Source organism: Rhinolophus sinicus, chromosome 14 (assembly GCF_057876585.1).
Source record: "Rhinolophus sinicus isolate RSI-liver-muscle chromosome 14, RSI-T2T, whole genome shotgun sequence".
Lineage (NCBI taxonomy): Eukaryota > Metazoa > Chordata > Mammalia > Chiroptera > Rhinolophidae > Rhinolophus > Rhinolophus sinicus.
This window is the reverse complement of record NC_142514.1, coordinates 184,153,619-184,181,618: the sequence shown is the minus strand read 5'-3', so window position 1 is coordinate 184,181,618 and position 28,000 is coordinate 184,153,619. Positions and strand designations below refer to the sequence as shown.

At 58.8% G+C, this 28,000-nt stretch overlaps 4 protein-coding genes across 21 annotated transcripts; 1 reads left to right on the top strand and 3 right to left on the bottom strand.

The window, feature by feature from the left end:
• RPS6KB2 (ribosomal protein S6 kinase B2) lies at positions 1-6,601 on the bottom strand. Its single transcript, XM_019737742.3, has 15 exons — positions 6,410-6,601; positions 6,023-6,063; positions 5,807-5,927; positions 5,491-5,559; positions 3,771-3,918; positions 2,670-2,727; positions 2,474-2,574; positions 2,262-2,352; positions 2,087-2,177; positions 1,868-1,975; positions 1,296-1,358; positions 1,116-1,193; positions 919-1,026; positions 707-819; positions 1-442 (listed from the first exon to the last, which is right to left on the bottom strand). Exons 1-15 carry the CDS (start codon positions 6,491-6,493, stop codon positions 253-255), a joined length of 1,464 nt encoding a protein of 487 aa, XP_019593301.1. The 5' UTR covers positions 6,494-6,601; the 3' UTR covers positions 1-252.
• On the bottom strand, positions 6,566-16,683 carry CARNS1 (carnosine synthase 1). 3 transcript variants are annotated; one of them, XM_088789724.1, is made up of 11 exons: positions 16,578-16,683; positions 16,121-16,147; positions 14,541-14,814; positions 13,700-13,789; positions 12,963-13,450; positions 12,588-12,762; positions 12,411-12,496; positions 11,502-11,733; positions 11,117-11,400; positions 8,919-9,869; positions 6,566-6,931 (listed from the first exon to the last, which is right to left on the bottom strand). In XM_088789724.1, the coding sequence occupies exons 1-11, from the start codon at positions 16,656-16,658 to the stop codon at positions 6,566-6,568; spliced, it is 3,054 nt and encodes a 1,017-aa protein (XP_088645850.1). In that variant the 5' UTR covers positions 16,659-16,683. The 3 variants fall into 3 exon arrangements, with proteins under 3 accessions (XP_088645850.1, XP_088645851.1, XP_019593298.1); XM_088789725.1 differs by lacking the exon at positions 14,541-14,814 and having other exon boundaries at positions 16,578-16,679; XM_019737739.3 differs by lacking the exon at positions 6,566-6,931 and having other exon boundaries at positions 7,620-9,869.
• Positions 16,144-22,143, top strand: LOC109450436 (uncharacterized). Of its 10 annotated transcripts, none has more exons than XM_074336775.2 (6): positions 16,144-16,402; positions 16,687-16,887; positions 17,432-17,582; positions 17,870-18,039; positions 18,240-18,345; positions 22,070-22,143. In XM_074336775.2, the coding sequence occupies exons 1-6, from the start codon at positions 16,304-16,306 to the stop codon at positions 22,114-22,116; spliced, it is 774 nt and encodes a 257-aa protein (XP_074192876.1). In that variant the 5' UTR covers positions 16,144-16,303; the 3' UTR covers positions 22,117-22,143. The 10 variants fall into 10 exon arrangements, 2 of the variants coding, with proteins under 2 accessions (XP_074192876.1, XP_074192874.1); XM_074336773.2 differs by having other exon boundaries at positions 16,160-16,446; XR_016018410.1 differs by having other exon boundaries at positions 16,178-16,446; positions 17,427-17,566; positions 17,687-18,039.
• On the bottom strand, positions 21,791-28,000 carry TBC1D10C (TBC1 domain family member 10C). 7 transcript variants are annotated; one of them, XM_074336767.2, is made up of 11 exons: positions 27,891-28,000; positions 27,460-27,642; positions 26,671-26,770; positions 26,348-26,455; positions 26,159-26,265; positions 25,842-25,956; positions 25,089-25,154; positions 24,770-24,959; positions 24,000-24,125; positions 22,943-23,097; positions 21,791-22,660 (listed from the first exon to the last, which is right to left on the bottom strand). In XM_074336767.2, exons 2-11 carry the CDS (start codon positions 27,609-27,611, stop codon positions 22,313-22,315), a joined length of 1,467 nt encoding a protein of 488 aa, XP_074192868.1. In that variant the 5' UTR covers positions 27,612-27,642; positions 27,891-28,000; the 3' UTR covers positions 21,791-22,312. The 7 variants fall into 7 exon arrangements, with proteins under 7 accessions (XP_074192868.1, XP_074192867.1, XP_019593305.2 ...); XM_074336766.2 differs by having other exon boundaries at positions 27,873-27,983; XM_019737746.3 differs by lacking the exon at positions 24,000-24,125 and having other exon boundaries at positions 27,873-27,981.

Sequence of the window (28,000 nt, the reverse complement as noted above, 5' to 3'; positions counted from 1 at the left end):
GCCATGATTTGATACTTTAATTGTGCAAGGGCACAGCTCAGCTGTAGGGGGCCCTCCACTGGCATCCGTGGCCGGCAGCCCTTCATGCTCATGATTCAGGGGCACAGCCACTCCCAACAGAGACATACACTCTCACACACTCACTCCAGCACCCCTAGACACCCCCCAGGTCTCTGAAACTGGCCAAGGGTCCCGCTGTCCTCACAGCCTGCAGGGAGGGGCCCCGACAGCTGTCCTTATCCCGGCCGTCTCCTAGCGCCCTGGACGCCCACGGCCCCTCTTGGACTTCTTGGTCCCTGAGGGAGGTCGGATGGGGAGAGGAGCCGTGCTCGAGGGTAGTGGTGGAGGCGGTGGCAAGAGAGGAGGTAGAGGGGGCTCCATGGGCTCCGGTGGGGGTCCAGGGCTGGGCCGGAACCCCTCAAAGGGTGAGAACTTCAGGGGGCTGCAGGGGAAACCAAGGCAGAGGCTTCGCCTACTGGCACCTGGCACCAGGGCAGGAGGGCCGACTTCCCCACCTGCCTGGGTGCACAGCTGTGAGGTCAAGTGCCCATCCGGGCAGCCCCTGCCACAAAGGGTCCCCGTGGTAGACGGGAAACGGAGGCTACAGCCAGCTAAGAGGCTTGGCCAGGGCAGCCCTGGGGTTGACGGCAGAGCCAGAGCTAGAGCTGGTCTCCTGCCCGTTACATGCCCCCCGCAGCCCAGATACCTGATGGGGGTCCGGGGGCTGCTGTTGAGGCGCCGGGGGGAGCGCAGCTTGGGCTGGAAGGAGAAGCCCTCCTTGATGCTGTCCAGGACGGAGGGTGCCACGTATGTGAAGCCCTGGGGTGGAGGCAGGGCCGGGCGACATTCAGTGTCCACCATGCCTTAGCCACAACCCCTGCCCGTGTCCCCAGAACTCTTAGGCCCCCCAGACCTCACCAGGAAGGCTTGGTTGGCGCTCTCACTGAGGGCCGTGTCATCTGGACTGTCCACTGGCGTCTGCCGTGTGAAGCGAGTGTCAAACTGGCTCACGTCCTCCTCTGACTGCTGTGGGCAGACCCGAGTGGGGCGGGGTCAGGGGGTGGCCAGGCCAGGGGTCTTCCACCCGCCACTGAGCCAGTGGGACCTCCACTCACCAGACAGGGCCTGAAAGGGGGGTCCACACGGCGGGCCAGGAGGTCGTCCCAATTAATGTGCCGAAAAAAGGGGTGCCTCTGTGGGTAGAGCACCCCCAAACATGCCAACAGTTCACCCCCTCGGCTCCTTCAGTAACTCTACCCCACCGCCCCACCGCCTCGTGGTGGTCCCAGGCCCACCTGTACATCAGCAGCGTCCCCTGGGCCTCCCCCCATCCGTTGGCTGGGATTCCGCTTCAGAAACTAGGACAAGGGCAGAGTGAGGGTCCGGGGGAGAGGTATTGCTCGTGTGTCCCCCATGTTCTAGGGGCTGGCTCAGGTGAAGGGGAGACCAGGGAGAAGGTTTCTGGAGTGTGGTCTCCCCCTACTGACACCCTCGGGACTGCCAAGGTTTGGTCCGATGGCCCCTTCTCCACAAAGCCTTCGCCGAGGCATGTGGCTGCTGGCATCACCCCAGGCTGTCTTGGTGGGGATCCAACTCCAAATCGGGTTGGGTGCCTACCCTCCCCCTCTGTGCCCCTGCCGATCATGAACAGTTTGCAGATTGGGACTCAGACAAGGAGCTGTCCAGGGTAGCAGCTGCTCTGCTTCAGAGCTAAACCCCAAGCTTAATGTCTGGGACCCCAAAGCCAGTGCTCCTCCATCCCAAAGGCAGGGTGGCTCCGGCTCCCCACAGTCCAGAGACACGCAGGAAGCCATGCAGGGCCTGGGAAAAGCGATGGGAGCCAGACCAGGGGCAGGAGGGAGCCCACCTTTTTGACAAGGTCTCGGGCATCGGGGGTGAGGTAGGGGGGCAGCACCAGCTTCCCTTTGATGATCTTGTCCATGGTTTTCTTCCGGTTCTCTGCAGTGAAGGGCGGCTGGAAGAGGCGGAGGGTGAGAGGAGCCTTGTGGGCCTCCCACCAGGCCCGGCCCTGCCCGGGGGCCTCCTCCTGCCCCCACGCCTGCCCTCCCCGGGAGGCTGGACTTGCCGATCCAGTGAGCATGTCGTACATCAAGGCCCCGAGGCTCCACCAGTCCACCGCGCGGTTGTGGCCGCTGCGCACCAGAATCTCAGGGGCCCTGGGAGCCGGGTGGGACCGTCAGTTGGGCCAGACCCTGCCTGGCTGTCCTCCTGACCCCTGGGCCCAGCCAGCTGCCCCTTACATGTACTCGACGGTGCCACAGAAGGTGTGGGTGACAGCGCCCTCGTGAATCGACTCCTTGCAGAGTCCAAAGTCTGTCAGTTTGATGTGGCCTGAGGGAGAATGTTGGAGGGGGTGGTCAGGGCCCCAGGCCACCCCAGGGGGACCCTCAGCCCTCCCTGCAGCTTCTGACCCGGAGACGCAGCTGCCTGTGTAACGTGCACACATGCGCACCCTGGCTGCTGAGCATAATGTTCTCCGGTTTAAGGTCCCTGTAGATGATGCCTTGGAAGTGAAGATGGCCCAGGGCCAGTGTGATCTCTGCCAGGTAGAAACTGCAGAGACAGGACAGGGTGAAGGCAAGGGTGGGGGAGCCAGGGCCTGGAGGAGCCCGGGAACCCCCCCAGGAGAGGCAGGAAGTAACACCCACCAGGCCGTGTCTTCCAGGAAGATGCCCTCTCGCTCCAGATGTGTGAAGAGCTCACCGCCTGCGACACAAACATGTCAGCAGCTGTGTGCTAGGACCAAGATCCTTTGCTCTCCGAGTCTTGGTTTCTTCTTGGGGAGAGTGGGGCTTGTAATTCCCGCCCTACCTGCCTCACAGAGCTGCCGTGGGGTTTCAATTCAAATTCAGCAAACATCTACCGACGCCTACTCGGTGCCTGGCCCTGTGCTGGGTGAAGCTGGGGACACAGATGAAGAGACCCAGCCATTGCCCTCAGGGTGCTCAGTCTAATGGGAAGACAGACATGCACACGACGGCTCTTATAGGCCAGATTGAGACAATAGCTCCAAGAGCTTAACCCAAAAAAAATCTCACAGAAGAGATGAAGGAGGACAAAATGAATCCCGAAGTGAGGGGACAGAAAGTAGCAGTGGGACTTCCAAGGGCATGCCGAGGTGGAACCCAGGGGAGGGCGCGCTCAGGGCTCATCTGTACAGATGTGGGAGTAGGCAAAGCAAGCCTGGACCACTCCATGGTGAACAGGAGGCCAGGCTTTATCCGGGCAGTTACAGGGAGCCATGAATTCGGAGGTGGAGCGTTGGGAACAATGCTGTGCTCTGAGTCCCTGGGAGGGAGTAGGGACACTAGGAGACGATGAGCAGGAGTTAAGAAACAACTGTGCCTCCCCCTCCCCTGAGAGGGTGGAGAGGATGGAGGACACTGCAGACAATGACCCAACTGTATTTGGGACCTGACTGGATGCAGGGCACAGAGGAGAGGGGAACAACATGAAGGGGCAGTGGAAATGGACAAAACAATCCTCTAGACTTCCGTGCAAACTCCCACCATTCCCATCCACCCCCAGTACAGGCAAGAGACACAAATAGGCGCTGGATGGATGTTTGCTGAATGAATGAATGAATGAATGAATGAATGAATGAATGAATGAACAGACGAACAGATGGGTATGGGAGTCCCCTAGCCATTCTACACGCCCCCTCTCTCCAGGCTTCCCCCAGGACCCCAGGGCTTCCTGTGCTGGTTCCTTGGCCCTGCCCACGCCCCTGGCTGGGCCCACATGCATACCACTGAGGCACTCAAGGATGAGGTAGAGTTTGCCGCCAGTCTGGAAGGCATAGGCCAGTTCCACAATGAAGGGGTGCTTCACTGACTCTAGAATGTTCCGCTCAGCCTGAGTGTGTGCCGTGTCCTTGGCGTTACGCACAATTTTGGCCTGGAAAGGCAGGGATCGGTTAGAAGGTAGGCACTCAGTCCCTCCAGCCACTATCCTTCGGCCACCCTCTACCACGCCAGCGCATTTCTCCACAATTCTGCTGCGATAAGCAATCGTTCTTGTCGGGTACTGATTTGTCCTCTAGCACAGTGTTTCCCAACCTTTGTACTGCTGACATCCTGGGCAGATAATTCTTGGTTGTGGGGGGGCGTCCTGTGCATTGCAGGATGGTTAGCAGTAGTCCTGGCCTCTACACACCGGATCCCAGTAGCATCCCTCTCTAGTCGTGACTCAAAAATGTATGCAGACATTGCCAATTGTCCACTGGGAGGCAAAACTGCCCATGGTTGAGAATTACGGCAAAATAATGTATAGTCATATGCCACGTAATGACTTTCGATCAACAATACACCGCATATACGATGGTGGTTTCTAAGATTATAACGGAGCTGAAAATTCCTATCATCTAGTGACAACATAAAGTGCTACAGCATCATCCCTCACGTGTCTGTGGTGATGCTGGTGTAAACAAACCAACTGCACTGCCAGTCGTAAAAAAGGGTAGCACACACCATTATGTAGAGTACATAATACTTGCTAATGATAACAAATGACTATGTTACTGGCTTATGTATATACTTTACTATACTTTTTATCTCTACTTGAGTGTATACTCTTTCTACTTAAAAATAAAGTTTGCTGAGATAGGCCTGGTGGCTCAGGTGGTTAGAGCTCCATGCTCCTAACTCCGAAGGCTGCCGGTTTGATTCCCACATGGGCTAGTGGGCTCTCAACCACAAGGTTGCCGGTTCAACTCCTCGAGTCCAGCAAGGGATGGTGGGCAGTGCCCCCTGCAACTAAGATTGAACACGGCACCTTGAGCTGAGCTGCCGCTGAGCTCCTGGATGGCTCAGTTGGTTGGAGCGCGGGCTCTCAACAACAAAGGTTGCCAGTTCAACTCCCGCAAGGGGTTAGAAACGGCAACTGGACCTGTAGCTGAACGGCACCCTCCACAACTAAGATTGAAAGGACAACAACTTGACTTGGGAAAAAGTCCTGGAAGTACACACTGTTCCCCAATAAAGTCCTGTTCCTCTTCCCCAATAAAATCTTAAAAAAAATATATAACAAAGTTTGCTATAAAACTATGCTGTGACACCAGCAGCAGCTTCATACTTCTCGTGTTTACCGTATCTCTTGGTTGCATCAATTTCTCTTGTTCCTGATTTAATCTCGTGTTGTTTTGTACAGCAACATGCTGTGTAGGCTTGTGGCCTGGGAGCAATAGGCTATATTGCGTAGCCTAGGTGTGTAGCAGGCTACACCATCTAGGTTTGCGTAAGTGCACTGTGATGTTTGCACAATGACATAACCGCCTCACAATGCATTTCTAAGAAAAGATGCCACGGTTAAGCAGAGCATGACTATAATCACAATTGACAACAAACAGAAATGCCCGAGACAGCGCCCATCTCCTCCATCATGTTTGCTGCTGTCTTCCCAAAGCCTAGTGTAGTGCACTGGGAATAGCAGCCACTCAGTGACGATTTGTTGGCTGAGCAAATGACTCACCTTCCTCAGGACTTTCATGGCATATATTTTGCCCAAGTTGGTGCCCTGTACCTTCCGCACCTGGAACACCTGTAGGGCAGGGGAGACAGGATCAACTTCCCTCTCCACATCCTATCTTCAAAAAGCCCCACCCAAGGGTGGGACAGTAAAGATTTCAAGTCTGATTCAGAGGGTATTTGCCCTTCCCCCCCTTTGTTTTCACCTCTGAATTCTACCGAAAGCTCTGCTGATTTACAAGTCTAATTTGTTTTGAGAACCCTTTGCTACAGCAAGATTGAGGCTGTGAGGCCAGTAAGGAAGGAGGTGGGGCCAGTACCTTGCCATAACCTCCCTTGCCCAGCACACGCAGCAGCTCAAAGCAGTGGGGCCCGATGCGCTCTGGACCCAGGTTCACACTGGTCTCAGTCAGCTCTACCTCCTCATAGTGTCCCACAGGCCTGTGGACACAGGAAGTTAATGGGGGCAAGGCTCCATACTCCCCAGGTCCCCTTCCCAGCCCATTCCCTCCTCCCACAACACGACCCTCACTCACTCCGGGCCAGCTGCCCTCAACTCGGCAAGGGGACACACGTCCTGTGAGAAACCGAGGGGTAAGAGGCAAGGGAGGTGCCAGGATCCCTCCCCCCCAAGCTGGACTGCTTGGCCCAGGAGAGGAGGGGGTCAGGAATGGGAGCGGGCAGGCTATGGGCCAGGACTGGGGAGGAGGGAGGGCAGAAAAGGGAGACTCAGGGGAAGGGCTAGGGTCTCGAAAGACAGGTTGGGGTGAGGGTGAGGTCAGAGCTTACTAGGGGCTGGGATCTGAGAAAGATCGGGTCTGTAGGAACGGAGCCCACTCTCCGTGGGGGTAGCGGAGGCGAGCTCATCGCCAGGGTGATGGGATCGGCTCCGGGATCGAGCCGCGCACGGGAGGACCACTCACCGCAGGGCTGAATTCTGGTTCGCCCTCGCCCTCGCCCTCGCTGCCTTCCTCCGTCTCCAGGTCCAGGTCAAATACCGCCGCCATAGCGGCGCCGGCCCTCAGGGCCCCTCGGCCCGTACCTGGCCGCGCAGTGACTGACAGCCCGGGCCGAGGCCTCTACGTTAGCATTCCGCGACGGCGGCCCCGCGCTCCGATGACGCAAGAGGCATTGACCCCGCCCTGGGAGAAAATATGGCGTCCGTCGCAAGGCTTCTCGGGAATTGTAGTTGGGTGCCCGGGTGCCAAAATCTGCAGTCTTTGGCTGAGCCCTGTCTTCCCAGTACAGCTCCCGGGGAGCGGCACAGGACGGGGCTGCCTGGGAGGAGCCCATCTTAGCTCTGGGGAGAGTGAGTTTGGATGGGGCAGAGTAGGAAGCGCATACAGGTATGAACGTAGATGGAATTCGCAGCCCTGTTGAGTCGTGCGCTGACAGGCTGACTGGGTGGCGAGAGGCAGGTGGCGTCTTCTCCTCTCTGTTCGCCCCTGAAAAGGAGGCAGCTGCATCAGGGTCTCTCTAATGTGCCTCCATGCTCGAGGACCTGCAGGTCTGAGCATTTACTGGGTGACTGCTCCGTGCCCAGCTTACTTCCAGGCATTGCTGCCAGGTTCCTGCCAGAAGGGATTTGTGTCTCATTGATCCATCTGTAAATATGGGCTTATGCTGGAGTTTGCTCCGTTGCCAATTTAAGCACATTTAGTAATCCGGCTATCTTAATCCAGCTACGCTTAATAAAACTTCATTAAAAGAATAAATGAATGAACACACCAAACCTGGTCGGTGACTTTAGATTTGGGCATGGATTCTTGTTAGATGGGGCTCTGCGGGGTGAATTTGGGCCAGATCAGGCTCTGGATGAGTAGATATGAACTCCGATGGAGAGACCTCAGAGGTCTCCAGGCTGGACCAAGGTTATCTGGTTGGATGTGGCCCTCTGGTTGTAATTCCATCCTCAGGAGACCCTCAGGTTTGGGTCCTGGTGTGCGTGCCCCTGGCAGGTCCCCACTGAAGATCAACCCAAAAGACTGAGCCATGGCCCAGCCCCAGTCAACTTAGCTCCAGATTCTACAGGTATCCCCTAGCCACTTCTCCCTCCTCCCTTCCCCGCCCCGCATCTAGCTGAGCCTGAGAGGTGTTGTCCGAGTCACAAGAACCTATCCCAGACCCTGGACATTTCAGTAGTTCCTTAAGCCTTTATTTGGAGAGGGATGCTTGTGGAGATGACCACAGCTCCTCTGCTGTGCAGAGGCAGGAGTTCTTAAAGCAGCCTCCCCTGATTTAGGAAGGGAGTGTAGACTCTCCTCTGTCAATGCTAGTTAGGGGTGCCAGAGGCCAAAGCACCGAAGCTTGTTGGAAAAGATACATTGTGCATGGGTGGGGGGTGTTCACATGTCTCAGCCACATATGAATGAGGGCAGGCAGATGAGCAGGACCTAGAAGCTGAGTGGGCATGTAAGACTTAGTAAAAGCAGAAACCTGGACTCTACATCTTGTCCCTCGACCTTCCTTCCACTGTGATATGACCTTGAGGCAGTGGATTTTTCTCTTTGAGCCTGTTTCCTCATCTGTAGAATGGGGCAATCATGACTACCTGCCGGGGAGATGGTTACTCCTGACCCCAGGTCACCAGCTTCTACTGCTCAGGCCAAATGATGTATTGTCAAAAGTTGTCGGCAGGCTCTGGAACTATCCTGGAATTTGTTAAATGATGGGGTTTAGTCTCAGGTTTTCTTGGGATTTGTCCAATGCCAGGAGCCCGCCAGGTTCTCTTTTCCCATAGATGGCAGGAAAAGAGAAACACTTGGAAGGGTGGGGAGGGTGGGCTGGGTTTGGGCCCATTCCTACCTCCCTGGAGGTGGGGTGGGGAGATGTGTGTGTTTATGTGCAGCTGTTGTCGCTTCTCCATGGCTAGAATCCCGGGGCAGCTGAGGGCTGGACTGGGGCCTTAGGGAGGGCAAGAGGGCCCAATGGCCCCCCCCAAATACTTTCTTTTGTGGTCCTCAAGCCCGGGAGGCGTGATGTAAAAATGGCCCTGCCACTCTGGAACAGACCTGAAGCCTTGCAATGGGCTGGGTGAGGGGGGCTGGGGCAGGGCTATGGGAAAAGAGGCAGGGAGAGCATCGGGTAGCAGAAGGCACCACAGCCCCCCCCACCCCAGCACTTTGCCCCTGCCCCCTGGCCCCAGTGCTATTTGAAGTGGGACAGGAAGTGGGCAACCGGGTAGTGGGGCCCATCGATGCCCAGGCCCTGGCAGAGGCCCAGCAAGCGGAGGCGGGCCTCGGCCAGGCTGGACCCAGCACAGGCCACACTACAGTAAGGCTCCTCGTACTCACTAGGCACCAGGGCCTCTTCTGAAGACAGAAACAGATTGAAGCGCAGCAGGCCCCGGTCATGAAGAGCCTGCAGGGCCTCCTGGCTAGCAGTGGAATTCAGTACCTGCAGGTGCTGGGACACCAGGCACATGACACCTACCAGGTGGCCACGAGCCCGTGGGTGGGCGGGCAAGGCAGGCCGCAGGCCACAGGCCACCATAGCTGCAGCAAGCAACAGGTCCACACCGTAGAGCTCCAGGATCCAGTCCCGCAGGTAGAAGCCACCCATGCGGGGATTGATCTCAATGAGCCGTGGCCCAGACCCGGTCAGCTTGAGCTCCACGTTGAAGACGCCATCCAGCAGCCCGCAGCCCAGGCAGCAGCGGAAGGCTGCCTGCACCAGCTGCGCCTCCTGCTCCGGTGCCAGCCCAGTAGGCATGCAGGCTGCTGTCTCAGTGAAGCCAGGCAGACGCGTGGGGCCATTGTCGGAGACAAAGGCAGCCAGCAGTCGCCCGCCAAACAACACCAGGTCCACATCGTGCTCGGTGCCCTCAATGAACTCCATGAGGAGCATGGCATTGCCCCAGCCCAGCCCGATGCCGGGGTGGTCAGCTTCACCCTGCAGATCTCGGGCAATCCGGGAAAAGTGCTCATGGCACTGTGGTGCATCCTCCACCAGCCGCACGCCCACCGCACCTGCCCCAAACTCCAGCTTCATAACACCGGGCAGGGGTACCTGGTGGACAGCCCTCTCCACGTCGGCCTCACTCTCCAGTGGGCAGCAAGGCACAGCATGGAGGGAGGGCGAGGGCCAGGGGGGGCCTTGGCGGCACAACAGGTGCAGCTGGGTGTGGCTCTTCTGCTTGGCCAGGCGCATGGCGGTTGGGGAGCTGCAGGGCAGACCCAGCTCCTGGCAGAGCAAGGCTGTGAGCACCAGGCAGTCATCCCAGTAGGAGAAGCAGCCATCTAGCTGCAGGCCCCGTGCCCGCACCAGCTCCGCCAGCAGCCGTGCATTGTCCTCGTCCCTCCGGTGCTCTGTCACATCAAAGTGGATGAAGGTCTGCACCAGCTGGGATGCAAAGTGGTTGGGGTCTGACTCTACCAGGTGCAGCTGCAGAAACCACAGAAGGGCAAGACATACAGATCAGCCCGTGCTGGCCGCTGGGGACCTAGGACGGGGCCTAGAAGGTGGTCTTGGCCCTCAGAGGTTCACCAACACTGGGTGCTGAAAGCAATATTTGTTGATGACTGAATACATGAAAGGTGCAGAAGTGGGACCCCTAACCCAGCCTGGAGGGGAGGGAAGGCATCCTAGAAGAGGAGGCAATGCTTAAGCTGGGAGCTGAATAAGAGCCAGCCAGGGGAAAGATGGCTGCAGGAGGAAGAGGGCAGAGTGGAGGGGTGAGGCAGGTGGGTGGGATCATTCTCAAAGGCAGCCTCACTTTGCCTTTGGCCTCTGGCCAGGGCCAAAGGATTGGGGCTGGGGGCAGGTGGTCTGGTGTCTGAACATTATGCTCTTGGTTGTCATTCACCCAATGTGTTCACACTGGGAGGTGCCCACAGAGGAACCCAGTGGGGGCCCATACCCCCAAAGCTCACTGCCTGCAGGGGGAACACAGATACAAAGCAGTTGGTACCTAGGGCAGAGGCAGCCCCTGAAAAGGGTAGGGAAGGTGGCTGTCTGCACTGTAAATACTTGGCAGCGTGAGGAATGAAGAGACATTCCAGGTAGAGAATACAGTGTGCAAGGCAGGGAGTGAAGAGACACAGGAATGGCTGGAGGGGAGGGTTGCCAAGGAGTGTTGTATTATGGGAGAGGGGAGAGGAGGCCACTGTGGTAGATTGGGACCAGGAAGAGCCTAGATATCTGGCATCTGTTTTCTTACTGTTCAATGGGGATAAGAACGTCTGCTGTGCTTACGTGGCTCCAGATTCTGTAATGTGAGCTCACTGCTGTGAACTTGATTCAGGATCTGTAAGCTGCTCCCCAGCACCCTCCTCACGCCCTCAGGAATTCAACCTCAAAGGAAGGACCTGCCCTTTCTGCAGGATTAGCCTGGCATTCAAAGCCCTGGTCTGCCACTAACCCTGAACGCCGCTCCCGCCCCTCCGGCCCGTCTACCCTAGGCTTCTCTTACACCTGGCGGGGACAGAACTGAGCGAGAGGCCGGAGTTAAGACTTCTAACATGGGCCAGGCGGCGGGCCCCGTCCCTACTCCTGGGATCTAGTGCCTCCAGGGAGACCTCCCGGCGAAGGCCCCGCCCCAGTGGTGCTGGCCCCGCCCCAAAGCCCACCCACCCCTGCACCCGGGCCCCGCCTCCACCTCAGGCCTGGGCTTTGAGCCCGGCCCCGCCCACCTTGAGCCCGTAGTCGCGCGCCGCCTCCCACACGAACTTCTTGCTGAAGCCGCCCCCGCCGATCACCAGCAGCTGCTTTCCCTCCATGAGGCAGCGCGCGGAACGCCGCAGCATGGTTTCCACGAGTGGCGCGGCTGCCGCCGCCTCCTCGGCCACCGGCCCCGAGCGCGGGGAGGCCCAGAGCCCCTCGAGCGCGCCGCACGCCTCCAGGCACAGGCCTCGGTTCAGCTCCAAGGCCACGGGGGTCAGCGCGCCACCCGCCACTGTCAGCGCGAAGTCTACGCCTGGGCCGGGGGTCGTGGGGGAGGGGCGCGGGCTCAGCGCGGGCCGCCCTCGGGCCTTGCCTCCCGGCCCCCAGCCTCCATCCCGAGCCTCCCGCACTCACCGAGGAAGTCAGTGCAGGCCTGGCGCCCGCCGCGCTGCTCAACGCTCAGATCGGCCTCCAGAGCCAGCACAGCGGCTAGCGCAGCCTCGGCCGCCGCCTTGACGCTCCGCCGCACGACCGCCACCTGCGCTGCCTCGCCCAGACCGCACTGGGCCAGTGCCACCTCCAGTGTCCGCGGCAAAGAGCTCTGGTGCCGCAAAGGATGGTCCCCACGGCCCACGGCGCATACCACCTGGGCAGGGTGCAGCTCAGGGGCCTGGCCCAGCAGGAGCCCTCCCATGACTACTAACCCGCCCCCACCACTCATGCACACCTCCAGACCCCTCTGGACGTTCAAGAAGCCTCTTCTCCAATGTGACTTACACTGCACAAACCACATCCCCTGCCACTGCCCATCTGGTCCCTAGATCCCTGGGGATTCTACCTAGGCTTCCAGGCCTGGCTAGGGTCTCAGCTCCCTGAGGGCTCCAAGCACACTTGCTCCTAGCTCCTGCAGCCCTTGCGACCTGTGCCACCCTGGTGTGTCCCAGCTGTGGAACTCCCTGAGTGCTGAGTTGAGTCTCCCCCTCAGCTCCGCCCGCCCAGAGCTGTGCGCTGACAAGGGTCCCCAAGACTCTCCGAGCTCCCCAGCTTGGTATCAGGGACCCTGCGTCAGTCTCTTATGTGGGCAAGATCTCCCTGGGAAGAAGATTCGCACCAGGCCTTAGGCCCCAGGGCCCCTGAGGGAGGCGGGTGGGGGGGTGCAGGAAAGGTTGGAGGGGAGGGAAAAGTGTCAGGCCCAGGAGTCCTCGCAGAGGCGACTAAGATGCCCCCTCAAAGACTGCTCTCTGCCTAGGAATGCTCATCATCCCCATGGCGCGGGACTGGAGTGTGGCATCAGGGTCATGACCTGACCTGGGCCGTGCTCACCTTGCTCAACAGGGGCCTGTCACCCTGTGTCCGACACACCACAGCACAGATACGCACAGCCAGCGCAGGGCCAGGTTGGGGACTGCCTGGGGGAGGACGGTGAGGCCTGAGCCCGGCACGGAGATGCCAGGAGGCCAAGCCAAACTCCCATCCCTGGCCGGCCCAGATGGCTCTCACCTGGGAAGGACAGCCGGGCAGGTGGGCACACAGCCTCCACAAGGACACTCTCCTCCTCCTCCAGTTTCTCCAGCAACGCTAGCACTGTGTCCGCCACTGTGTCCACCTCTGCTCGTGGGTGCAGACGCAATACCTGCCGCCCCCGCCAGCGCCAGCCGCTGAGCTTGATGGCCACCTGCAACAGGAAGAAGAAGGGGACCTCCTCACCACCCCATGTACCTGCAGGATGGGATGTCATACCATAGGAGCAATGAGTAAACAGGCAAGAAGGCAGGGGGTTGCCACAGAGGGATGGGGCAGCAGCAGGGCTTGGTAACCATCCATGGATCCCATCTTCGGGCCCCTGCACCGACCTCAGGGGCAGGAGCCTGTTACCTGCAGGGCATCCCCCAGGGCCTCAGAGTGCAGAAAGGCCCCAACTTCGTCCTTCACCAGTGTCTCCTGGCCCTCTTTGCCACTCAACTCCACCAGCCTCAGTCCCGGGCTGGCATCCCTTCCCTGCAGTAGTGCTGGCAGCTTGTAGGTGAAAGCCAGGGTAGCTGGCACAGCCACACCACCCTGCTGGGCCAGCAATCGCCTTGTCAGCAGCCGGTCCTCCAGTAGCCGGGCCAGCTCTGCTGAGGCTCCTGTGGGGCAGGTGAGGTCGCGGGCGAGCTCAGCTGCCTCCCGACCCTGGCCAGGCCCCAGTCCCAGGCCCGCCAGGAAGTAGGTGACACGGCGTGGAGGGACAAAGTCATCCAGGAATGTCAGTCCCCCTGGGTGGAAGCTCACTGCTTTAGAGACCAGCAGGGCGGCCTCGCCTGGCTGCCCTGGTGCTGGCACCTTCGTCAGCCAAGCAGGGGACAGGCAAAGAAGCATGTTTCCTGTGGGCAGAGGGGGGAGGGTTGCTGGCCAGGATAGGCTTCCTGCCCCCATGCCCTCCATCTCCAGCCCAGGCCCCTGGGTAGTGGGGTGCAGCCGCTCCCTAAACCCATCCCCACTTAGAGCATGGCAACTGGTCAAGTGGAATGCAGGCAGTTGCCAGGGTTGGCGGGTATTTTGGGATATGGCTGGGCCAGGGCAGGGCTGCCCTTTCTGTAGGAAGGGGTGGGGGAACTTGGGCACACACTCACCCGGACTCTGGACCCCACCCTCCAGCAGCACAGACAGAAAGGTGCTGGGGGATCCCAGAATGCACAAGGTCACCTCTGCCCCAGGGCAGCCTTGGGGGAAGAGAACATCACCAAACTCAGGAGGGGTTCCCCTTTCTGTGTTTCTGCCCACCTTTCCTGACCCCCATGGCCCTTCTCATTCCAGGTCTGGATGAGAAGAGTAAAGGGGACAGAGGGGAAGCTGCTGCCCATCCCCACCCTGTGAGGCGGGCTTCCTTCTCTGCAACTGGTCCAGAAGGCACTGGAGGCTGGATGACCAGAGACCTGGGTTCTAGCCTGAGCTCTGCCACTGACTTTCTGTGGGACCCTTGGCCCCTGTACAGTGGGAGGAGTCTCTGTGCCTCAGTTTTCCAGTCTGTACAATGGAACCAGGGCTGTGATAATTCTTTTTTTTCATGTATGTTAGCTGTGAATTCTCCATCCACACACTCTTTAGTAGCCACTTGATTATGTAAAACAGGTAAAGCAAAGGAGGGATCTTGGGTGCCCACTGCTGGCTGTCTCTACAGCAGCTCCTGAGACACTTCTATGGAAGCTTTGGCTCCAGAGAACGAGGGTTGCGAATTCCAGGGCTGGATCTTATGGGGGTGGAGGGAAGCCTTGCTCTCTAACTTGACTGGTGCCAGGGGCCCTTGGAAACAATGCCTGCCTGCCCAAAGCTGACTGGCTTGCCTCCCGGGCTTCAGACCTAGCCAGAGCCTGGGGGAAGGGGCCAACCTTGACAGGGATGGGAAGCAGGCTGAGCTGCGGAGGGGCCCCCCCGCTCCCCCCAGGGGGTCCCCTCCGTGGAGCCCTCAGGCACCTGTGCGGGGCGCCTGGCTGCGGTCCTGGGTCTCCGGAAGGCCAGCTTGCTGCAGACAGCTCTGCAGGAGGCTGTAGTAGTAGACAGTCCAGGCCCGGGCCTCCGCCCCTTCGGGGGAGCCCTTGCAATCCAGGCCCACGTCCTGGCTCCAGGAGCCAGGGAAGTAGCCTGGGGGCGGCAGGCCAGAGCCTTCTACCCTTGGGCCCTCCTCTTCCTCCAGGTTCTTGGAGCCCAGGGGGCAGTCCCACTCGAGACCCAGCGGATCCAGGGAGAGCTGGGGGTGGGGGAGCAGAGTGGTGGTTGTTGGGCAGGATGGGAAAGTGGCACATTCAGTCACCCAAGGGTATAAGCCCCCACTCTCCTAACCTGGGGTTAAGTTCAGGGCAGACAGGAGAGGACGAGGTTGGATTGGGGAGCGAAGACCGGGAACACATAAGTGGGAGTGCTTTGTAAACAGTATGTCCAGTGCCCCGGGGGTGGGGGCAGAAAGCTGTGTGCTGCTGTCTGGACCACTGCCGCCCCCCTCTGTGCTAGGGTCTGTCCTAGCTTGGTTTACAGGGGCAGAGGTTTTTGTCTGTTTTGTTCTTTGAGGCACGCTGGCACCTAAAACAATGCCTGGCACTCTGTAGCTGCTCCGTAAATGTTTGTTGACAGAAGAATAAATGAATGAATGTCACTCTTGGGCTGCTGCTCTTTTCTCTCTGGCCTCGATGACCCATCTATCACTATGGAGCTCTGCTGCGACCTGAATATGTAGGTGAATCTGTTCCCTGTCATCCCCAGTTCGGCCTCGAAGACCTACTGTGTGGCCAGGCCCGTACTAGGCATTGGTAGGGGAAAAGCTGATGCCCTTCTTTTCAGATGTCCTGAGTCCCAGCAATGCTTTCTTTGGATGAAATCTTATACCCCTGCTCCTCTCTGAGCCTGGCTGACTCCCACATGGGGCTGTTTAGAGGCTCAGTATGAACACAGGTGGGCCTGTCCTCTGGGGGGCAGGTTGGGCCACCTTGGACACATTGTGAGGTTTCTTTGGGCCTTATGGGTGCTGGGTACTTGTCTGTCCCACCCTTGGGTGCTGATGAGGCTTGGACCAAGAGAATCACCTCGGTCACTGGGGGATGGTATGCTGTACGCTGCCGGAAGGGCAGAGGTCTGAGCCTCAGACTGGGCTTGAATCCCGGCTTGTCAGTGCCTATCCCTGAGCCTTGGTGGCTGACCTTAGAAGGCCAGTTCCCTGAGAGCCCAGATTGTGTTCACTGCCGTGACCCCAAACCTAGAATGGTGCCGGATGCATAGTAGGTGCTCAATAAATGTTGCAGCATGAATGAATGCCAAAGGAGACCAGCAGTGCCCACCTCCCAGGGCTGATGAGGAGAGACGAGTGCCTGGCACATAGTAGATGCTTGTCCCATGGCCCAGAGCAGGGAGCTGAGGGGGGGGCATGTGCAGCTGGCTATGGGTCTGAGCTGGGTGCACAGGGCAGCCCCCAGAGTTAGGCTCTGGGTGCCAGACACTGCCCTCTGGGCCCTCTCCTGGTGGGGGACTTGGGCATTTTGGGGGATGGACCAGAGGAGACTCACCATCTTACAGGTGGAGAGACTGAAAGCCTGATGGCAGAGACAGAGAGAGAAAGAAAAGAGGGAGTCAGGGCAGCAGGGTTGCTACCTCACTGCCCAGCCCCAGAGACTTTGGGGGCGGAGAGATGACCAGCACAGGCCTCTTGTTCCTGCCAGGAAGTGTCGAAGGCTGCCCCACCCCATCCCATGGAGGCCAGAGGGATTTCTGCCCCAACCCGTGGATCCTGCACCAAGAGCTCACACATCACTCAGGAATGTGTGAACTCCAGCCCCGCAGCTCTGGGGGTACTCAGCCTTTCCAGCAGGGGTCGTGCTGGGTACCCGCGTGGGTATGTGGGGGGAGGTGGTGTCGCAGGTCCTGCTGGGGGGCGAGGGCTTTCAAGGTCCCCGTGCCAGCAGCCTCTGGCTCTGCAGCCCCCCTCCCTGGCTCTCCCCGGGGCGCGGGCAGGAGCCGGGGTACCTGGCGGGCGGCAGAGGCTCGGCGGGGCTCGGCGGGCAGCACGGACCGGGTGGGAACTCGGCGACGGCAGCAACACAGCATTGGGCTGAGGCAGCACTGCTTTATATAGAAGCGCCAGCGACATGCCCAGTGCCTGGACGGCAGCGTGGGCCCAGGGGACCCGCCCCGCCCCTCCCGCGGAAACCCGCCACCCGTCAGGAGATCCGCAGTCCCGGGGTTGGACCGGCAAGAAGCAGGGCACCGGGAGGGCCAGGGAGAGACAGAGAGACAGACGGAATCCTCGGAGACACAGACCAAATCAGAGGACCAGGTACCAATGGACAGGGAACATCAGAGAGGATTGTTGTAAAGAAAGAGATGAGGACAGGGACAGAGAGAGAGAATGTCCCATAGTGGAAGAAACGAAAAGAGGAGAGAGGATGGGGGAGGGGAGAGCAGAGCTGACAGAGACTGGTACTACGACCCAACCCGCCCTTGGGTGGGGGGGTGGCCAGGAGAGGCCTGGGGCACACAGTCCGGAGCCCTGCCCTTGGATGGCTGTCCTGAGCTGCCCAGCACACCGGCCAGCAGCTGTCCCAGCCATGAGCACTCAGCTGCCCTATGGCAGAATCTCCTGGAAAGGCTCTCTTAGGCTGGGGTCCCTGGATGTAGGTGGGGTCCCCTCCTCACCTTTCCTGGCCCCTATCAGAGTAGTGACCACTCAGAAAGATTCCCCCACAGGGATGTCGGACACCCTCTGCCCTACATGTCCAAAAGGAAAGGGTGCGACATTCCAGGCTGGCAGGTTCCAGTGGGTCTGAGCAGGGAAGAGGGCCGTCTACAGGGTCTGCTCTGCCTGTCAACACCCAGGGCAGCTGGACCCGTGCAGTCTCCCCAAGACACACATCCTTACACCCAAGTGCACCCACGGAAGCACACCCCAAGAGATCCTGATCACAGGCACGAATTCACCCCAAGAACATACCCGGAGACTCACACCCTCTGCTCAGGTGTGTGTCCTACCAGGTGGGTTCCAGTTCTCGCTCCAGGGTGGGACCTGAGCACCGCCCCTTTCTGATCTGAACCTCGCTTTCTTCCCACCAAAAATGGGGCTATTTCCCATCTCACAGGGCTTTGAGGATTCCCATGTGCCAGCACCCAGCAAATGAAGGCTATTCTTACAATTCCTCCACCTCACGTCCCCAAACTCAGACCCTCTCCTGGCTGTCCTCAAGAACCTCCTGGGCTGTGGAGAGTACCGAGGGGCCCGTGGCACTTGGGACAAGGGTGGCAGTTTTGGGTCCTTTCTGCAGCTGTTTCCAGAGCAGCCTGTGAGGACCCATCCCTGTCTACCAACTTGGAAGGGAGAAGTGACTTAGCCAGGTTCCTGCCGCCCAGCTCACATTTTCCACACAGCTTTCCAGTACTGGCTGCTCAGGGCTCTCCTGGCTCCAGGTCCACAGACCCAGGGTCCTGGAATGAGGTGCGGCCACCCTAGAAAGTCCAGTCTCTTGCAGTTTGGGTAGCTTGAGCTCTACTGATCCGACCGGTGGGAGCAGGGTGGGGGCACAGAAGTCGTCAAAGAGCACGAGCTTTGCCACTTAACAAGTATTAAAAATCGAAATTCAACTGAGTAAATTTTAAAGATTTTATTGGCTTTATTCAACAATTCGTAAATTGCAGCATCCAATCTCGCGGATAGAAAGGAGCCCGGAGGAGCTGTGCAAAATGAAAGACTTTCTGGGCAGAAGGGAGCGGGAGCAAGGAAGTTTACTAGGCAAAAAACCAGGTTGGTTACTGCGGTCACTTTCCTTTAGGGGATGGCAGGGGTCTAACTAGTGTTGACCAGGCGACTCCTAATTGACTGGTCTAAGATTCCAAGGGAGAGCTGAAGCTGTAATTAAGTCAGTTTGGTGACATGAGGTTTAGCATAAACAACTCCATTTTGCGCCTGTTGTCTTGTTTTTTGTCTTGTTTGTAACACAAGCTATGCAGCCTCTGTGGACTCATCTTCTCATCCTCAAATGGCAATTAGAATGTACACTTTAGCCTAGGCTTGGCTGGGCAAGGGGTGCCTGGAGGCAGGTAAGCACCCAGGATCAGTGTCAGCAAGCGTTTCCTGACCTTGTCCCAGGTACTGGGTGGAGGGCGCTATGTGCTGTATCTCACTTAACCCTGTGAGGTAGCAGTTACGATTCTCTGCCTTTTACAGAGGAGGAAAAGTGAGGCTCAGAGAGGTGGTGTGACTGGCCCAAGGTCACACAGCCATGAGCTGTGGAACTGGGCTCTTCCCTCTGCCAGAGTGCACGCATACATGCGCAGAGATCAGTGAGGTTCTGTGCCCACTCCCAGATTGCCCTAGCTCAGCAGTGAGTGTGGTGGTGTTTGCCTTGTGGGTGCAGGGAGGAAAACCAGGGTAAGGTAGCTGCAGTTCAGATGCAGGGCTCTGGAACCTGGGGCAAGCAGGCTGACGGGGAAGCTCTGCTTTGTCTGCTGCCGTGCCTGGACATCATCAGAGGCTGGGCGGCTGCCAAGCTTGACTGAACAATAATCATAATAATGAGGTGGATAGAGCCCTCTTGGGACTGGGTGGGGGCAATTATTATCGCATTATGTGTAAGAGAAAACCGAAGCTCAGAGAAAAGTGAGAGGGTCTTTCCCACGCAGAGACCTTGCAGGCCGTCCAAATCTGACCTCTAAGAGCCTGGGACAGTGTGGGGATAGGGGAGCCCTCTGGGGTAGGTAGCAGTGCAGATGGAGACCATGGGCTCTCCCCACCACCAAGGCAGGATCCACTTGCCCTTCCGCTTCTTTACTTACCCTCCCTCCCACTCCTGTCTCCTGGGCTGACCCAGGCCAACAGATATCACTGAGTGCCACCCCAGCTTCAGTCCCCACAGGCTGAGTGCTCTCAGGGGGATGGCTTTCCTTCTCTGAGCCCTTTTCCAGACAGGTCTGTAGGGAGCTGGGTGTGCCAGGTTCACTGAGTATGGTTGTATAGGTTGCTCACTGCACAAAGGTACCCAGGTGAGTGGTCACTTCCCTTCTGCCAGGCAGGGCTGCATGTGCCTAGAGGAGAGGCATCTTTTCCCGGCTAGCGCACAGGCGCTGTAGGGGCTAGCACAGCCTTGTGGGGTGGGGATAGCATGTGTAGAAAAGCGTTCTCCCGAGAAGGGAGCTGGTCCTCTTCTAGTCTGTCCCCTCGGCTCAGACTCCCCATGAAGATGGTTGATAAGACACCTGCCCAGAAAGTGCTTCTGAGTAAAAAAGGTGGTGACTCAGCCCCAGCTGGAGGGGCCCTGCTGGAGACCGCCTGCCCCTCAGGTCTATATCCAGGGGGACCCACTGTCACTGTGGCCCTCTCCCAGCCTCATGATGGCTGCCCCACCTAGGCCAAGGCTGTTCCTTTCCTGTTCCCCTACTCTCCCAGAAGAGCTGAGCCCACGCAGGGCAGGGAGTTTGGGGGTCGGAACTCCAGGGGCAAGTCCCCCCACCCTGACTGCTGCAGTGCCTGAGATTCCATTTGCTACCCCGCTCTGAGGCCAACGCATCATCTAGAAGGCACAGAGATCTGCACTCCAGCCACTCTGCCCCCTTGGACTGGGTACTGGGCCGCCCCACTTCCCCAGCCTCCGTTTCCCCCTTGCTCTAAAGAGGCCGTCAGTGTCACCTGCAGAGAGAGGGTGTGTGGGGAAGGGTCTGTGACCTGCAGATGAGTGGGTTATTATTCATGCAGCTTCCCCGGGCAGGTGGCAGGGTCGGCTTGGGAAGCTCTCTTAACTCTTGTGGCCCAGCTGCTGCTGCACAGTCAGAGGGGCTGGGACCCAGGCTGGGGAGTGGGTGAGAGCAGGACACAGAGCACCCCAGGGCAGACTGAGGTGAGTGCCCAGTGGTGAGGGGCAGGTTCATAGCTGCCCTTGTGGGGGTAGGGGTAAACCTGAGGTCTGCTCTTGAGCCTCAGTTTCCCTCAGGAAACTGCAGATCTGGACCTGGACCTCTGTGATGCCTCTTCCAGGCTCCTTGGGGGTGGGTTGGTCTGCTCTGGACCCTGGGCATGGCCAGGCGCGTAATAAGTACCACACAAACACGTGTAGAGTGAGTGCATTCCCGCAGCCTGTGGCCCTGTCACATTCAGAATCAGCGTCTGATGCGTGGCTATGCCAATGTTCCAGCACAGCCATTGGGACGGGCAGACGGGTGATTCCACCCTTTAAGCAGGATTCCAGATGCTTTCTCCCCGTACTCCCGAGTCCTGCCATGCCCCCCACCCTCCACCTTCCATCCTGCAGGGGAGGGTGCCCAGGGAGACAGGGCACCTGGAAATGGGCACCACAGGGAGGCAAGCGTGCATCAGAACCAGCCCTGTTGTCCTGGCAATGGCTCATGTCCCAGGCGCCCCAGGCACCCATGGGGGCAATTAGTGAGTGTGGGAGGGGGTTTCCATGGTAGCAGTCCCGTGGGGGTGCAGTGGGGCTTCAGGAGGGGACAAGGGCCGGCGGGACCTTTCTCCTTTGTCCTGGGCACACTAGGCCTTTGTTCCCGCTGGTTCTCTCTGAAAACAAGACCAGGACCATGGGTGTGTGTGTGGGACCTTGGTTTAGATCCCCCCACCCCGTCCTGAACTAGCCTTGGGGGAGGGGCAGAATAAGGGAAAGAGCCCCACTTCTGGGCCCAGCGTCCACTTGGGGAGTCCTCCTCTCACAGGTGTGGAGCCTTACCTGCCCCCAGGAGGCTGGGCAAGACGGCTTACCATTGGCTCATGTTGCTGGTAAACACCTTCCAGCAGCCAATGGGCAGCCTTAGTGTGTCTGGTGGAACCAAGGCCCGACTAGGAGAGGCAGGGCGGGAGTGAGGGCGGGAGGGGAAGGGCAGCTGGCCTAAGGTTGGGGGTGAGGGCACGCATCCAACTTGAGCCAGGCTTCTGCTCAGAAAGACTTTATTCCAGGCCTCCCCAGGAGTCCTTTGGGGTACCTAGCCCAGCCAACTACCCTTACCCCCCTTTTCCTTCAGCGCTGCCTCCATGCTTGCAAAGGCCCAGGCACCAGGACAGCTCTGTGGGTGGATGGTGGGCCTGGGCCCCCGAAAGCCCCCTCTGTGACCTTCCTTCATCCTGTGCTTGACATAGTTCATGGTGAGGATGAGTGAAGAAAACAAGATGAAGTCATTATAGCTAGGCTGACTCAAGATGGAGTCTGTATAGTTAAGCTGACACAACTGGTTCAGACCAAACGGGCTAAAGCATGAGAAAACGATTTTATTTGACTTTGACTAGCCTGAGGCCTTAAACTTTTGAACTTTTCAGTTGTGCGTCAATGCCTGGAGATTTAGAAATTCCTATAGATAGGACTTCGGAAAAAATGAAGAACTTAGGAAAGAATGTTCATGTGTGCAGACCGCCTGACATCTGGAAGTTCACCATCTCCAATCAACCCAGCGCCTAAGAATGCAGGGCTGATTCTGCTCAAGAATGTGCGTTTTACTAGAATAACCCTCAGCTTTTCTTTCTTCTTTAGGACACTCTGGACAGTGCCTAGTCGTGTTTCCAGTTTGCAAACCCTGAGACCTTCGAATAAATCGCAATCATTAATTTCTGGCTAATGCCGCCTGGTCATTTACCTTCGGTCAACAGTGGAAAGGAAACGGAGTCACCAAATCCCAGGCATAAAGTGCGGTGCCCGTTTGTGAGGATGGCATCAGCCGTTCAGGCAACTGGGGTTGGGGGGCACTGAATCCATGGTACCCTAGAAGTGGGACCATCAGAATCGGGTGTCCAGGAAGGAGGTGGAGCTTCGATGGGACCTGGGGGGGCCCTCAATAGGGGGGCCCCTGGACCGAGTCAGGAGCCCGTGGAAAGTCTTGCCTCGGGTCTGGGGCTTGCGCCGTGGTGGCCTGGGCTCTTCGGGGGGCTGGACCACAATGCGGGGCACCTCAGGCCTGGTGCCTCCCCGTGCAACTGCCAGCTGCTGGGCCTCAAAGATGGCTTGGGCCCCAGCCAGGCGGGCCTTGGGCCGTGGGGGAGGCCCAGACGTTGACTCTGGCAGCCGGGCCAGTTGGGCCTTGATCTCTCGCTGCAGTTCCTGCTCGGACAGGGCCACGCTGTGCACCTGTGGGGAGTGGTTGTTACTGAGTCTGCCTGGACTGGGGGAGGGCAGGAAACCATGAAGTCCCCACAGGGCGGGCAGTACACAGCCCCAGGAAGTGGCTGAGGGTTGAGGGGCTGACAGCCTTGCTAAGGGAGCCATAGAAAGGCACTTGAGGCCTGGGGTTTTCACATTCTCTGCTGCTCAGAGGACAGGAACTGAGTACCAGTTCTCATTCTGACTTCCGGCTCTGGGACTTAGTTTCCCCAACTATGCATCAGGGGAGGACGGGCAGGGAGCACCCACCTGGGACATGAAGACGTCTTCCTGCAGTTGGCTGGGGGGGATGGCTCGAAGGGCACCGAGTGTCTCCAGGAGCCCTGGGCAGGCCAGGCGCTGTTCTGTGGTGCCCAATGCCAGGCGCACCAGCGTTAGCCCCACACGGAACAGCACCTTCACACCTGCAGGTGGGGAGCTCGCTCAGTGGGGGTCAGCCCTGCCCCTCCTCAGGTCTGCACCTGAACTTGTGCTCTTGGCTGGAGTCCTTCCAGCCCCCTGTAGCTCTGCAGCCACAACCCAGGCCAGGAGCAAGGACTGAGAGAAGAATGCAGCGTGGGGGGGCATTGCGAATGTCTCAGCAGCCACAGACACTGGTGGGCAGGGCAGCTTTCCGGGGACCAGGGGTGATGGATAACCTGACACCAAGCCCTCTTTCAACTCCCTGTCCCTACAAGGAAGGGCCGGGGGCGGGGTTGGGGGTTGCCCATTAAAGCCCTTTCCGCTAGGAGCTGTGACCTTCTGATTCCAGAGAGATTCTAGCTGGAGCTCCTCACTCCTAAACCAACAGCATTGCACACACATGCGTGTGCTCACATGATAGCACACAGGTGTGACCTTGGGCCATCCCCAGAGCCTCAGAATCCCTTCCAGGTAGGCTCGGGTCTGCTATGAAGAGCAGTCAGGGGACCAGCGAGGCCTAGTGACAATTGTGACTCGTAAAGGGATGTGAGTGACTACTAATGCCGTCTTTATAAAAGGGAGCCTGCGGCTGTGCTTGTTCTCAGTAGAGAGGGCAACGATAGCTCAGCCACACTGACAGGGCCCTGCCCTGGCCCATCCTGGAAACCTGAGGCTAGAGAGGAGGAGACGCATAGATGGTGACTTGGACACCAGGGGCCAGAGTTCTAAGCCATCCTGGCGCCAACTGGGCACAGAGCAGGTGCTCAATATATAAGCTTATTGATTTCTACCATTTTTTAGGTGCAACTGCTGGACAACCGTATAGAACAGAGTGCAGGCGGTTACTGATGGGAGAACCGAGGCAGAGTCCCCACAGCTCTGCCCTGACTCCCCCACTCTTCACCTGGCTCAGGGATCCACCTCTCTGGCTTCACCTCTCTCCACTCCCGCAGCCTCAGGTCATCTGCAGCCTGGACCCTGAGGACAGTGTCCTGCCTGGGCTCCCAGCCTCCACACTGCCCCTGCAAGACTGCCTCCGTCAGGAAGCAGCCACAAGCATCTTTAAAAGCAGCACTCTCTCCTGCCACTGCCCTAACACTCGGTCATGTCCCTTGCTTTATTTTTTTCATGGCACTTATGACAATCTATAGATATGTCGTTAGTTTGATAACTGTCTCCTTCCATCTCCACCCCCACCAGAATGCAGGCCCACACACTCAGGTGGGCCCAGTGTCCAGAGCAGCGCTTGGCACCAGTGAGAGTTCACCAAGTGCCTGTGGGCTGTGTGATGAGCGCTTCTACCGCTGGCCATGTCCCCACTGCGCCAGTCCCTGAGCCGCTTCACTGCAGTCACCTCCCCAACTCCTGCCCCATCTACCTCAGGAAGGTTCCCTGGCACCAGCCCTCCCCCAGGCAGAGGCTGCCCTGCCTATGGTGGTATCACAGGGGACGGGCTACCATGCATTACGCTGGTGGTGTGTGGCTTGGGGCTGGGCTGTTTCCCCAGAGCCGGCAGGATGGCACCACCCTCAGCACAGCCAGGCACCTAGACCCAGGGCCAGGATTGGCAGTGGCGGGCAGGGCAGAGCAGAGCTGCGGGGCTCATTCCCTGTGCACACCGAACACCCCAGAGCTCCAGCCCAGCCCCCCGCCCGCTGGAGGCTGCCCACTTACCCTCACTGAGAAAGGCGTCCCAGACGCGCAGCACTGTGGGGAAGGGCAGGGAGCGGGCGAAGAGGCACAGGAACCACTCGGGCAGGTAGAGCAGGGGCCCGACGCCCACCTGCTGCAGGTGTTTGTGCACACGTGGGAGCAGCCGCCGCAGCAGGGCCATGAACACCTCAGCATCCAGCTGCACAGCCTCCTGTGGCCACGTCCGTCAGCACCTCCACTCCCAAAGCCCAGCAGGCTCTGCCCCCCTCAGTCCCCAGGCCTCCACCCACCCACCCACGCAGCCCCTCCCCTGTGCCCTCTGGCCCCATCCCAGACTTACCATGTGGGGCCCGTAGTAGCCTGGCAGGTAAAGCTCACAGATCTGCACCAGGCACCAGAAGGCCTCCTGGGGGTGGGGCACAGGCCATGAGTGCCCACCATGGAGGGGCTACAAGGGGGGCAGCAGGGCAGGGGGCAGGGGTGCAGGGGAGGGCCTGGATACCATCTGCGGTGACTCTGGAGCTAGGTGCCTGGACTCAGACCTGGGGGGGCTCTTACCAAAAGCCTCCCCTGCTCATGGGTCACAGGGCTCAGGGTGTTGAATTTGAGAGTCACAGAATCGAGGCTCACTGGTCAAAGGTTGGGAGGCTCCCAAAGCTCAAGTCCTGGGTTCTTGGGGCCATTGGTTTAGGGATCATGGTGACAGGGTTCAGAACCAGGAGTCAGGAGGTCAAGGTGATAACATGCAGACTCCTATTCACTGGGGCAAGGGTCAAGGGTAAAGGGTCCCAGGTTCCTGCAGTCCAGGTCATTGGGCTTCAAAGTCACTGAGGTTGGCAGTCATGAAGCCCTGGGTCACTAGGACAGGATCTGGGGTCAAAGATCCCAGGTTCCTGACATCAGAGTTCCTGGGGTTAAGGGTCATGGGCCTAGGGCACAGGATTACTAGGTCAGTAGGTCAGTAGGTCACTAGGGTTGCGGGTCAAGCGTCCCAGGTACCTGAATTCAGAGTCCCTGGGGTTGGGAGTCACGGGTCACTGGGGTTGGGGGGGTCAGGGTCTCGGGCCCCTAGCACAGGGTTGAGGGCACTCACCTCTGGGGGCAGATGCATGAGCAGCACGGCAGCCACAGGACCCTGTGCCTGGCAGTAGCCCTGCTCCGGCCGATACAGGGTGTAGGCCTTGAGTACCTGCAGGAGTCCCTGCTGCCTGTGTCAGAAGACCCCATTAGGGATCTGTCCTCCGGGCAGCCCTTTCCCCTCTCTGCAGCCTCTGCCCACGCCTCACCACCCCCAGCCTTGCTGGCGCCCCTGAGATGCAAGGACATAAAGCTGGGGTGGGGGAGGGGGCGCTGGGCCCAAACGCCTGGGGTTGTGAGGCTGAGGGACCCTGGGCATCACTGGCCTCGTACCCGTGACCTTGGGGAGACACAAACATCTCGTGTAGGGGGAACTGGCGGTGCAGGTCCCTGCCAATGGTCTCCATCCACTGTGGGTCTCCCGGAGCCTCAGCCAGTTCCTGTGGTTACAGGAAGGTAGGTGGGAGGGCTCAAAGTGGCGAGGGGCTCTGGAAAGGGGGGGTCCCCTGCCAACTCTTGTACCTGATAGGTCCCAGGGCTGTTCTTCTGACACACATGGGCCCCACACAGCAGGGGCCAGCACCGGGCACGCAGGGCTGAGGGGATGCCTTTCCGGCACTGCATCTTTACCTGTGGGGAGGCCAAGGCACCCCATTAGGCCAGCAGGGCCAGCCTCCCCTGCTCCTGCTGGCAGGCCCCAAACACAACTTAGCATCAAGCAAGGGCCACTTTGGGTGGGAGGGAGAAAAGACTGGACACAGGAGAGGACTAAATTCTGCCAGGGCCTGGGCTGAGGCAAAGAAGAATAAGCCAAGACAGCCTGGGGCAGGCCATTCTCCCCTCACCTTCTTGTACCGCCGAGACATGGTTTTCTCCCAGTGTGAAGTCATCTCCACCCACTTCATCTCACGTTGACGGATAAGGTCTGCAGAAGGGTGACCAGGCCTGGGAGCACATGGCATAGACATCCAGGCGCCAGGCAGCTGTTACCTACAGCCCACATCTGCCACCCTCATGCAACCTGAGTGAGCCCCTGGGGGTGACCTGTCACCCAAGAGTTGCCAGTGGTTGTCATGGGGACAGGAAAGGATGTGGCTCCAATGTGGGTGAAAGCAGGAAAGACAGAAAGGGGTGTGTAGGTGTGCATTGGGAGAGGGGCTGATTGGCTGTCCCCCACAATAGGGACACAGACAACTCATAGGGGAAGCTGTGTGGACAGAGCCTTGGACTAGAATCCAGGAGTACTGAGTTTGAGACTGGTTCAGTCTCTGATCTGCTGTGTGACCTCAGGCAAGTTCCTTCATGTCTCTGGACTTTTTATCCTGTCTGTATATTGGGAAAGGGGAAGGGTGGAGAAAGAAGTGTGGGTTCTGTGATTTGGGTTTGGGATTCCTGGGCCAGAGGTTACAAGGGAAAGGATGTTCAGTTCCCAAGGTGGGTCCAAACCCTTGGAGGTTGGGGGTAAAGAGACAAGGACACCTGGGCCCAGTCCTGCCAGCCTTAGGAGGGGTGACACTTGCTAAGTCCCCAGACCCACCCAGGACCCTTGAGGTTGGGCCTCGCGGTAGCATTCAGCTCTCAGCCCCTATCCTCAATCCTGGCACCTCCCCCACCCCCATTCCTTCCCCACTTACCCTGGCTCTGCTGCGCTGCCTCCAATGAAGCCATAACGGTCGGCCCGGCGATATGGGCCGGGCCCACTCAGCTCTGAGTCAGACCCCAAAGAGCTGGAATCATCCTGCAGCTCACAAGCCTGCACCAGGTCCTCACCCAGGGCCTGGGCCATGGTGCCCCAGACCCTTGATGCAACAAAGAGGCTGCAAGATGGGAGAAGCTGTGAGAGAGGCAGCTCCTGGCCTGGCCTCCCATGCAACCAGTCCTCAGCCTCAGGTCCTGGCTGTGGGGTTGGAGGGAGGAGGTTTCAGGGTATCTCAACAAGCCCCTTGTGTCCCCACTCCTATTGGTGGGAGGGGGTTAGACCCTGAAGTGGCAGAAAGGCCAGGCCTCTGTTCAGAGACCCAGCCCCTGCCCCACCACCCTAGCTTACCTCCCAGAAGCACCTCACCTCCTCCTCTCACTTCCTCCTCAGACACAGCTTCAGCTACCCACTGGGGGGGCCCCTCCCCAGTGTGTGTGTGGGGGTTACCCCTTCCTCTCTGAGGCTTTTCCGGCCTG

What these genes read in the sequence shown, in the direction of transcription:
- TBC1D10C (XM_074336767.2), bottom strand. Translation starts at nt 27,611, where the DNA reads ATGGCCCAGGCCCTGGGTGAGGACCTGGTGCAGGCTTGTGAGCTGCAG. An exon ending in GTGTCTCCCCAAGGTCACGG is followed by an intron (nt 25,957 to 26,158) that starts GTACGAGGCCAG and finishes CTTCTGACACAG; the next exon opens with GCAGCAGGGACTCCTGCAGG. An exon ending in GCTACTACGGGCCCCACATG is followed by an intron (nt 24,960 to 25,088) that starts GTAAGTCTGGGA and finishes ACGTGGCCACAG; the next exon opens with GAGGCTGTGCAGCTGGATGC.
- LOC109450436 (XM_074336773.2), top strand. Translation starts at nt 16,243, where the DNA reads ATGACCAGCACAGGCCTCTTGTTCCTGCCAGGAAGTGTCGAAGGCTGC. An exon ending in AGACCAAATCAGAGGACCAG is followed by an intron (nt 16,888 to 17,431) that starts GTACCAATGGAC and finishes CACCCAGGGCAG; the next exon opens with CTGGACCCGTGCAGTCTCCC. An exon ending in TCAGGTGTGTGTCCTACCAG is followed by an intron (nt 17,583 to 17,869) that starts GTGGGTTCCAGT and finishes TCCTTTCTGCAG; the next exon opens with CTGTTTCCAGAGCAGCCTGT.
- RPS6KB2 (XM_019737742.3), bottom strand. Translation starts at nt 6,493, where the DNA reads ATGGCGGCGGTATTTGACCTGGACCTGGAGACGGAGGAAGGCAGCGAG. An exon ending in TTGAGGGCAGCTGGCCCGGA is followed by an intron (nt 5,928 to 6,022) that starts GTGAGTGAGGGT and finishes CTGTGTCCACAG; the next exon opens with GCCTGTGGGACACTATGAGG. An exon ending in CCCGAGACCTTGTCAAAAAG is followed by an intron (nt 1,359 to 1,867) that starts GTGGGCTCCCTC and finishes CCCTTGTCCTAG; the next exon opens with TTTCTGAAGCGGAATCCCAG.
- CARNS1 (XM_088789724.1), bottom strand. Translation starts at nt 16,658, where the DNA reads ATGCTGTGTTGCTGCCGTCGCCGAGTTCCCACCCGGTCCGTGCTGCCC. An exon ending in GTCTCTCCACCTGTAAGATG is followed by an intron (nt 14,815 to 16,120) that starts GTGAGTCTCCTC and finishes CCCCACCCCCAG; the next exon opens with CTCTCCCTGGATCCGCTGGG. An exon ending in CCCTGGGGGATGCCCTGCAG is followed by an intron (nt 12,763 to 12,962) that starts GTAACAGGCTCC and finishes TTCCTGTTGCAG; the next exon opens with GTGGCCATCAAGCTCAGCGG.